We start from the raw sequence: 10,382 nt of genomic DNA on the forward strand, positions 1-10,382 counted from the left end.
AATAGCATAGTTAGGATCTGATGAATTCAAAAATACAGTCGTTATGAATTCACAGCTCAAGGATGCAAAGTTAAAAATACATTTTCTTCGTAGATTTGCTCAATTGTACAACAGTAATATTTTATAGGAAAATCCACCACCTGACGAGGGAATTCCACGTTAAATTTCACGCGAAAAACCGATATCGCACGAATCGCGAAGCGATGAGTGCGATATCGGTTTTTCAAGTGAAATTTAACGTGGAATTCACGAGTCAGGTAGTGGATTTTCCTTGAATCGCATAGCCTGTTTAAAAAAGAAAAGAAAACCCAATTTCTTTTTTGTTTATGGCTGAATGTTGCAATTTTTACCGCGCGCTCAGGAAGCCATTCCAAATCAACTGTCATGAGCCAGCGAATCGGACTCAAGCTAAAATCGATCACAAAACTTCATTTGAACCTCGCGGATTACTGTACCATCGTTTTTCAACGGTTCACCGCAGCTTTTAACCATTTTAACGACGGAATGGTAGTATTTTACAGAAGATTCTTGTTTTTTGAACATCTATATCAAGTTTTCGTCTCATCAGCGAGACAAACTTATGAAATCTTTTATCTCTTCGGCCTGAAAGAACATGCATCGTGAAAAGCACTGAACATTCAACGACGTCAAGAAAATTATAAAGCTTTGAAGGAAGCGTGGACCGGGGATAAAGTAAGTACCTTGAAATAATATAACAATCAGAATTCGACATTTATATGCTAAATGTCTAAGTCCATCGCAGACAATTTCTTAGAAAGAGGAAGACTGCTTTTGAAAACTCGCTTTTAGCGGTCGCTTTGCAAGCACAATACTCAATAGTTCGCTAGTTTGCTGTGTGTACGTTTTGTTGATGTCCAGAAACCGCTTTTTGCATCGCAAGTATCAGTTAAAGAATGTAAGAAGTCATTCTTTATCGAAATTTTGAAGCTTTTCACCACAAAACAATTTCTATAAACTGCCTTCAGCGAGTTTACAGCACGCAGTTTTTGTCATTGTTTTCTTTCGTTTCGCCGTGTAGATTTTATTGTACGAACACGGCATTACTGTCAAACTATCAACAGTATTACTTCAACAAAATAACCACCTGTTCTTTTACACGAGAAATTTGTAGTATTTCTTTCTTTTAGCGAAGGTTTTATACAGTGCATGGTCGTGTAAGCGCAACTGCTATTTACTCGTGAGTTCGTCCATACGATACGGACATTTTTATTTTCCGTTTCACTCATGCGGTAAAAGAAAATGTTTAACCGCTGCTCGAAAGAAAGCCGAATTGAAATTTAAACAAGGAAAATCTTATGCTTCCTCACTTCGGTCAGGTGTTTGCTTTAAAAACGGAGAAAATAGTTTTGAAAACATAGATCGATTCCCATTTTGCGTACGTTGTTATGTGAAGCTACGCGTTGCTACGGTGTAATATCGGCCAACCTCGCTTTCAAGTCGCAATTCCACTCTGAATACCTCGCCTCGATAACCAATCAGATGGCGAGAATTCTCCTAGCTATGCGATTCTATTTCATATTTTATTTTTTTTAGATTTCCCTATGTTGTCTCAACAAAGATTACGTTAAATTATAGCGTGACTTGCGATAAACGACATACGATACGCGGGAGCTAGCTTTTAAGCTGCGAGAAAGGTAAAACGGTCTCCTGCTCACAGCGGCTCTGTATCTTCTAAAAATTAGAAAATTCTGTCTATTGAATCTAATAGATCCCATCATTTTAAGTTTAGTCTCTTTCGTTTATACATTGTAGTGTTCCATTCTTACTGCACGGGAGTATTTTGCATTTGTGTTCTACGCGGTGATTTCTTGTTATTAAGTTGATTTCTGTTCGCCGTTTTCTGTTAGACGCCGTTTTCAGCCCCCTGATAATGGATAAAATGTTTTTCTTGTACACCAATCCGGGTAAATTTGAAAACCCTTAAATGCAGTGGTAGAGCACGCGCCATTTAAGAAAGAGCGCTTTCAAATTTAACCGGATTAGTGAGGACGGTAAATAATGAAAACGAAGGGGTGAATAGGTATGCGGATAGACGGATTTGGCCTTAAAACGCGCTCGGATTGCAATTTTTAGCGATAGTGAGCGGATTCGTGGACTTCGAAAATACAACGGATTGTGGATTAGTTGAGAATTTTTGCGCGGATTTCGGACTTTTCATGTCAGGAAGCTCTGATTGGGATACTAAAACGCTAAAACGAAGTTTAGATCACTTTTGTTGGTCTTCCTTGGTATGTTGGCGAAATCGTTTTTCAAAACAAGCAAAAATTGGCATAAAAACAGCATCGACCGTCAGTTCGCATTGAAACTATACCACACAAAGTTATCAAGTAATGAAGATTCGGATTTGAACGAAAATAGTGGCGGATTTACGGATTAGGCCGAAAAATAGAATGGATCAGCCAATTTGCATACCCCTATTCAACCCCCACCCACTCCCTCGAAAAAAACAGCCTTTTAAATTGACAATGCAAGTAAGCAGTTCCAAAGTTTGCAGACTGAAATCAGGCTGATGTAAGGTGGCTCAGTGGTTCTCTGAAGGACCACATAAGAAACATATGCCTTTTGCATAGCAGGCTTCCTGAGTTGCCCATCCACATTCGTAGTAGAAAGGTCGTATAGAGCATCTGAAATCATACGTTCCATAAATCCATAAATCATTCCACTCCCATCGATGCGGTTTTAGCTTGCGAGCAGGCTCACGTTTGGGAATACACGCGCGAGTGACGAATTTGCGAGAACGAGGAAGCGGGGGAAGCGAGCCGGCGAGGAGAAGTCGCTTCATTCGCCGACTTCCTTCCCGCGGCTTCGCTAGTCGCTCGTGCACCGCGTGCCAAACGTTAGCCTGCTCGCAGGCTATACGACCACTAATGGCATAACACGGTAGTCGTTGCGGGGGTCTCTTCTTTCAATGCCGTATTATCAGTTGCTGGGGAACATATTTACTATTATTCATATTTTTAACAATGTTAATTCAAAATCGATGTCCGCTCTATGTTGTCGTATCTCAAGCATAAAAGCGGAAAAGTGTTTCACGATGAAGATAGTAGGTCTTAAGATAAAAAAAAGCCCATAACAAGATCCACTCTGATGTTGTTAGGTCGCCCCCTCTTATTTTTACTGGCAAACGAATTGAAACATTGCCAAAGACAGGGTATCCACTCTGCTCCTTTCGCGTTGTGATCCCGGTGTGATCCTAATAAGGGGTTCCTTTAAATTGTATTAGCTACAATTGAAGTGCATAAACGTCCGGCTAAACAAAAAAGACATAATCTATTAAAACTGAACTACCTGTTAATGTGCTAATAGCAACTTTATCAAAATGTTTCTTATGTTTTGCCTATTTTTGTCTTTGTCTTTGGCCTCAAAAAGGATATTCGCGTTCTATTCTCTATCCTTAAATTGGGTCAGGGTTTAAGAACCTTTGCGGCACACATTCTATCCACCCAGCAGTACCGAACTGAAATCGATCGATCATTTTGCTTAGCTAAATTAGAATCTCTTTTAACCTATTGACTCTTATTTTCCGCTCAGTAATACTAAACCAAGTTTTGAGCTTCGCCATCTATACTCTCACCTGGCGTTGGTCAGAGAGCCAAGTACATTAAACCAAAGTCCGGTTTAATCTTTGCTAGGGGATCTGTCCGGGAGGTAACAAAATGTAAAGAAAATTCTTCTCTCAACATTTGTTGCCCCCTGGACAACTGACGATCGACAATTTTAGAAACAGTATAATACATAAAAATGTGATTGTTCTTATTGAGGACGCGTGTTCTGATTGTCCCATACGTACTACTTGACAACACCTCAAACTTTAATTAGCCTTTAAATGTAGATACAACATTAATCTTCAAAAATCCGCGCGTGCATTGTAAGATATTAACTTCTCTACATCAGGGAAGCGAGTTTTATCAACGCTACTGGGCCGATTTGGGCCCTTTCTTCTCTTATTGTGGGCGCGCTCGCGTTCAAATTTGCCGCTTCGTTGATTATGAATAATTAATGATGTCCATGCATTCTGCCCTATGTCATTGCCTCTTGATTATCCCTCTGTTTTTAAGGTCTTTTATTGCATTACATTGTATTTTAAAAACCGTGTTTTTAAAAGATTTATCTTATTGCAGATCTGTTAATAGTTTAATGTTCGTTTGAAGGAAAGATCATGTTCGCCAGATCATCTTGTGGACTCACGGACTGCTGAACTTTAGCACTGCCCAGGCCATCTTGGCCGTACATCTAAAAACACATGCCAGACCAGTCAATCGTGGAAACATACAATGAGATCGAGATGAATTGATATCTTTATGCTTTCTAGATTTTCGAGCGCTTTTAATTTCTATGGAAGCCCACAACAATAGGATCTAAGGCGTTCTACAAATTTAAACTACAATCCCAGACATAATCTCTTGGGAAGGTTGCACATATACACCGCAATTTCAAAAACTTCGACATAAATGTAGTCTCTAGGTACCTACACAAGATGTTTGGCCCCCCCTCTCCCCCATATCAATGTTGAAGTATTTCTGAACATTATGATAGACAATATGCTGTGATTGAGGTCTGTAGGTAGACTTCAACATTGAATGAGGGGGGAGGGGAGCGAAAACTTGACGACCTTCCCAAGGGTATTGACGAGGATTGTAGGTCACACTTGCCACTTGCAAGCGATCTCGAATTTTTAGAAAGTAGAACTAAGGCAGCACATGAAATGCTTCAGGCGGGGATTCCTGATTCTGTCCCTTAATTTATGTCCCTTAATTTATAAAACAGAATCTTTCATGGCAAAACCTTTATTGTCTAAATTTACTTTTCCTTACAAAAGTCTTACTACAAGGCGAAATATTCGGTGAAACTACAGCAATAATGACAAGGTTATGTTCGCGCTCTGCAAAGTCGAATGTTGATTATTCTGTAGTTTTAGGTATGACATTGACATTGCAGTTATTCATTCACAGAGATATCGCTTAAATTCGCAAAAAAAAAACTATTATGCCAGTAAACGCTACCTTATAACTTGCTTCCTTTTTGCAATTTAAGATTACCCGAAATTAAAATTACAAGCAAAACTGAAGCTCCCCCTTTTTCTCGAGAAGTACATGTCGTTTCTTGTTTTAACGGTTTCTATCATAAAATCTATCCTGGGATTTTAGTTATCCCACAAATGAATCAAGTCATAAAAACTATCTTGGGATTTTAGTTATACAACAAATGAATCAAGTGCGGTGACTTTTAGTAACATCCGCATTCTTCAACAATCATATCATTAACCATGCGCAATACGACTTTATTATTCTCTCCCATGAAAAGGACAAATAGCGGTTTCAGTTTGGTGGGGACACAGCATGCCTCGTCATTGGTTTTGATGCCGTTCTTTTTTTCTATCAAGGCTTTGAGCAGCGAGTGGTTTGTTGGGGAGCATTTGCCTTTGCACTGATATGCTTTGAAACCCGGAGGTGCAATGATCGTGTCGTACAAGCCAATATCTGCAAAGTTGACAAACATGTCCACCTTTCGGCAGGCATCAACTTCAAGTTCAGCCTTCTCTGCAGCGGTGTCACGATCTTCAGCTTGGGCGTCGCCGGGAGCTAGATCAAATAAAGAGCGATCGTTAGTATTGTTAAATTCCGAATTCCAAAAATATACATGTCGATACATGGCTAGCTAAATCAAAATCACAGTGAAATCTTGAAGCAATAAAGTTCCCTCTAACACGATCGCAGAGGAATCGTCATTAATTTCTAATTTGTTTTACGTTACAATCTTTGACACGTTCAGACTTGTCAAATATCAAGGACCATTAGCCCCCAAAGAAAGCACTCTTCTAAGAACAAATTTTATTATGTTGTATTCATTTGCAATGAAAACAATCCATCAGAACCGATGCAATTTGTAAACTTACATTTCCCATGACATTGTCTTTCCTTCATGATGTCTTGTTTACTTGGTCGGAGAAACAGTGGAATATCTCGGTCAGTGGATTCCAATTCGGTCTTGTTCGCCTCCGAAGACCGCGGTTCGTCTCTGTTCTCAACTTGTTCTTCTCTGATCACCGACGGAGTCGCCAAGAAGAGTTGCAAGGCGAGAAGCGAAAGAAACAGATACAGCCTCGTCATATTCATAATCTTTAAGGCAAGTTTCTGATGCGTCATGTAGATCCTTCGAATGTCACGAATAAACTACTTCAAAGACATCTCAAGCTCGCTTTATATATAGCACGGCACGTACCCATTATTGAATTAATACTGTATCCGTTACATAATATGTCAATCGCATTTAGGGAGGTCTTTGGCACATGAACAATTCTTGAACCTTTTGTACCTCCAGTGGAAAATTGAATGTCAAACATACCCCATTTTTCCATAAAAGTTTATTTTCCAACCCGTTCATACGGACAATCAAAAGACGCTATTTTCAATAACTGTTAAAGATTAGACTCTTTGTTGCGTTCAAATTTTCAATAAGCGTCGCACTCAAATAAGGGCCGCTCTCGAATAAGCGCCGCATTTAAGGCGCGAAAAATTTACTCGAATAAGTAAATAGGGTATTTGTCCTCGTGTCTCAAGCATTAAAGGAAAAAAATGTTTCGTGATGCAGATAGTAGGACTAAAGATCAAAACTACAAGCCTATAACTAGATCTACGCTGCAATTGTTAAGCAAAAGAAAAATTGAAACCTTGCCAAAGACAGGGTATCCCCTCTATCCCTTTTTTGGCGTTGTGATTCCGGTGTGATCCTTAGATGGGGTTCCTTTAAATTGTATTAGCTAAAATTGAAGTGCATGAACGTCCGGCTAAACGAAAGAGACATAATCTATTAAAACTGAACTACCTGTCAATGTACTAACAGCAACTTTATCAAAATGTTTCTAATGTTTTGCCTCTTTTAATTTGTCTTTGTCTTTGACCTCAAAAAGGATATTCATGTTTCATTCTCTATCCTTAAATAGGGCCAGGGTTTAAGAACCTTTTCGGCACACATCCTATCCCCTAGCATTGCCTAACTGAAGCCAATCATTCAGCTTAGCTTGATTAGAATCTTTTTTGAAAAAATTACTGTTTTGAAAAGGGAACTCATTTCGGCGATGAAACGCTAGTAAAGTAATCTTAATCTAATGACTCTTTTTTCTCCGCTCAGAAATGCTAAACCAAATTTTGAGCTTTCTCCATCTACACTCTTTTTTATAAGAACCTTTTTTATAAGAACGTCGAGGCTGAAAAAGGCCAAAATTTTTAAAAGAACATCATAAGAACGTGCCCAAGGCTGAAATTGTAAGTGACAAATATATGTTCGAAATGAATACATCTTCATTCAAATCCTGACCAGTAATTTACTGCAATACCACTGTTTTTAAAATTTAAAAAATAAGAACATTTGAAGTATATTTTAGGCTCAAATCTTCGAAAAAGTTAAGAACGTCCAGCCTCAGCCGAAAAATTAGACGTTCTCATATAAAAAAAAGAGTGTATACTCTCACCTGGCGTTGGTCAGAGAGCCAAGTACATTAAACCAAGTCTCGTTTAATCTCTGCTAGTGGATCTGTCCGGGAGGTAACCAAAATGTGGAGAAAATTCTTCTCTCGAAATTTGTTGCCCCCTGGACAAATGACGATCGACAATTTTAGAAACAGTATAATACATGCATAAGAATGTGATTGTTCTTATTGAAGATGCGTGTTTTAATTGTCCATTACGTACTACTTGACATCTCAAACTTTAATTTTATTGCCTCTAAAATATTCTTCCGCATTTTGTTGCATTATAGCCGTGCTTTTAATACATTGGACTGCTGAACTTTAGCACTGCCCAGGACATGTTGGCCGTACATCTAAAAACACATGCCAGACCAGTCAATCGTAACCTGCGATCAGGCGAAAAAAAAAGAAAGCCTGATCGCAGGTTAAGTCAATCGCGGAAACACACAATGAGATCGAGATAGATTGATATCTTTATGCTTCATAATTTCGCTTTTAGTTTCTTACTATCTATGGAAGCCTACAACAGTGGGACTTAAGGCGCTGCAGAAACTAGTGTAAACTTGCAATATCTTGCGAGCGATAGTGAATTTTTAGAAAAGAGAACTAAGGCAGCACATGAAATTGCTCTTCCTATCTAACGGCCATGCTCTTTTTTCAGACTTCGCAGATTCCCTCGATTCAGTAACAACTTATGCTAAGTGATTTCCAACAGTTTCTTTAAGTAACACCAAACAAAGAAGGTGAACGAAGTCCGAGCGTACTTTGACTGCCAGTACTGCCTCGTACCCAGACGCCTCTCTCTAGTTTGGGGACATGGGCCTTCCCGTGGTCCCTCGCGCTTCGCGCTCGGCACCAGTCACTCGCGCTTCGCGCTCGCTTTGTTCTTTGTCGGAGAAAGAAAATCGAGGCGCCTGAGGAGGAGGCAGCTGCCAGTACGTTATTCTTCTACTGAAAACAAACGAATATCCTTGTTACAACTAGTAGCTAGCCGAGTGGACATTAATGTAACGTACAATAATTTTATCACACAGAATCTTCCATGGCAAAACCTTTATTGTCATTAACTATTCCATACAAAAGTCTTACTACAAAGGAAAATATATTGTGAAACTACAGCAATAATGACCAGATTCAGTTCGCGCTCTGCGAAGACGAATGTTGATTGTTCTGTAGTAAAACATTGACATTGCACTAATCCATTCATGAGAAACTTTATTCCAGAAATCAACAAGAGATATGGCTTTAATTCGCAAAAACAAAAACTATTATGCCAGTAAACGCTACTTATAACTTGCTTCCTTTTAGCAATATAAGACACCTAAAAATAAAAATTACAAGCAAAACTGAAGAGCCCCCTTTTGCTAGAGATCTACATGTCATTTCTTGTTATAATGGTTTCCATCATTAAAACTATCTTGAGATTTTAGTTATGCCAACAGTTATGCCACAAATGAATCAAATGCGGGGACTTTTAGTAACATCCGCATTCTTCAACAACCATATCATAATTGCGCATTACGACATTTCCATTTTCTTCCATTTGAAGGAGAGATATCGGTCGCAGTTTGGTTGGGACACAGCATGCCTCGCCATTGGTTTTGTTGCCGTTCTTTTTCTCTATCAAGGCTTTGAGCAGCGAGTGGTTTGTTGGGGAGCATTTGCCTTTGCACTGATAGGCGTTGAACGACGCAGGTGCAATGATCCTGTCATACAAGCCAAGATCTGCAAAGTCGACAAACATGTCCACCTTTCGGCAGGCATCAACTTGGAGTGCAGCCTTCCCTGGAGAGGTGTCACGATCTTGAGGTTGGACGTCGCCAGGACCTAGATCAAATAAAGAGCGATCGTTAATATTGTTAAATTCAGAATTCCAACTGAAAACATACTGGCTAGCTAAATCAAAATCACAGTTTGTTTCTCGTTTCAATCTTAGACACGCCTTGTGAAGTGAAATATCAAGGACCAAAGCCCCGAAAGAAACCACTGTTTTTATATTACGTTGTCTTCATTACAATGCAATTTGTACACTTACATTTCCCATGACATTTTCTTTCCTTCATGATTTCGCGTTTAATTGGCAGGAGAAACTGTGGAGTGTTTCCGTCAGTGGATTCCGATTCGGTCTTGTCCACCTTCAAAGACAAAGGTTCTTCTTTATTCTCAACTTGTTCTTCTCTGATCACCGATGGAGTCACCAAGAAGAGCTGCGAGGCGAGAAGCGAGAGAAACAGAAACAGCATTGTGAAAATGTTCACAGCAAGTTTCTGATAGCGTCAAGTAGATCGTTCGAATGTCACCGATAAACTACTTCAAAAACATGTGAAGCTCTCTTTATATAGCACTGCAAGTACTCATTATTGACCTTTTTGTTCGTGTAAGCATTTTAAGAACAAAACTAATACTTTATCTGTTACATGATAACTCAATCGCATTTAGGGAGGTCTTTGGCAGATAAACTATTCTTGAACCATTTCTACCTCCAGCGGAAAATTAAATGTCAAAAATATCCCATGGGTTAAAATAAATTGCACGCGACGAAACAAGCACTCAACATATTCTCATTTTTGCGATATGTCTGATCTGCCCTGGGCTGATATGTCATTGCTGCAGTCTTGTCATGCAGTATTAGTCAGTATTACGCACTAGCCGCTTGTTTCTTTCTGCTTTGTTTGTGGAAAACATACAAGTAGCTGCTGGTAAACTTTAAAAACTAAAGTTTACTCAATTGCCAATCTACACTCAGCTCCTTAGCGATTTATTCCTTACAGGAACAAACGAATCTCCTTGGACCGCTAGCAGAGATGATATCGATTGCGAAGCGGAAATCTGACCTTTCGAAAGTGCTAAAACAATCCGACTGCCAGAAATGAGGTTAAATACTGTGATATGA

The 10,382-nt window shown here is 39.2% G+C and overlaps 2 protein-coding genes across 2 annotated transcripts; both read right to left on the bottom strand.

Annotated features, from left to right (window-relative positions):
• Positions 1–4,792: 4,792 nt before the first annotated feature.
• Positions 4,793–6,167, bottom strand: LOC144650707 (bone morphogenetic protein 10-like). The gene is made up of 2 exons (XM_078510443.1): positions 5,918–6,167; positions 4,793–5,603 (listed from the first exon to the last, which is right to left on the bottom strand). Exons 1-2 carry the CDS (start codon positions 6,165–6,167, stop codon positions 5,248–5,250), a joined length of 606 nt encoding a protein of 201 aa, XP_078366569.1. The 3' UTR covers positions 4,793–5,247.
• Positions 6,168–8,545: 2,378 nt separating this feature from the next.
• LOC144648852 (univin-like) lies at positions 8,546–9,810 on the bottom strand. Its single transcript, XM_078508298.1, has 2 exons — positions 9,525–9,810; positions 8,546–9,316 (listed from the first exon to the last, which is right to left on the bottom strand). The coding sequence occupies exons 1-2, from the start codon at positions 9,730–9,732 to the stop codon at positions 8,964–8,966; spliced, it is 561 nt and encodes a 186-aa protein (XP_078364424.1). The 5' UTR covers positions 9,733–9,810; the 3' UTR covers positions 8,546–8,963.
• Positions 9,811–10,382: the final 572 nt, after the last annotated feature.

Source organism: Oculina patagonica, chromosome 4 (genome assembly GCF_052425735.1).
Source record: "Oculina patagonica isolate OP01 chromosome 4, crgOcupat, whole genome shotgun sequence".
Lineage (NCBI taxonomy): Eukaryota > Metazoa > Cnidaria > Anthozoa > Scleractinia > Oculinidae > Oculina > Oculina patagonica.

Coding starts and splice junctions, on each gene's coding strand:
- LOC144650707 (XM_078510443.1), bottom strand. CDS start 6,167: ATGACGCATCAGAAACTTGCCTTAAAGATTATGAATATGACGAGGCTG. Junction 5,604..5,917: donor AAGACAATGTCATGGGAAAT/GTAAGTTTACAA, acceptor TATTTGATCTAG/CTCCCGGCGACGCCCAAGCT.
- LOC144648852 (XM_078508298.1), bottom strand. CDS start 9,732: ATGCTGTTTCTGTTTCTCTCGCTTCTCGCCTCGCAGCTCTTCTTGGTG. Junction 9,317..9,524: donor AAGAAAATGTCATGGGAAAT/GTAAGTGTACAA, acceptor TATTTGATCTAG/GTCCTGGCGACGTCCAACCT.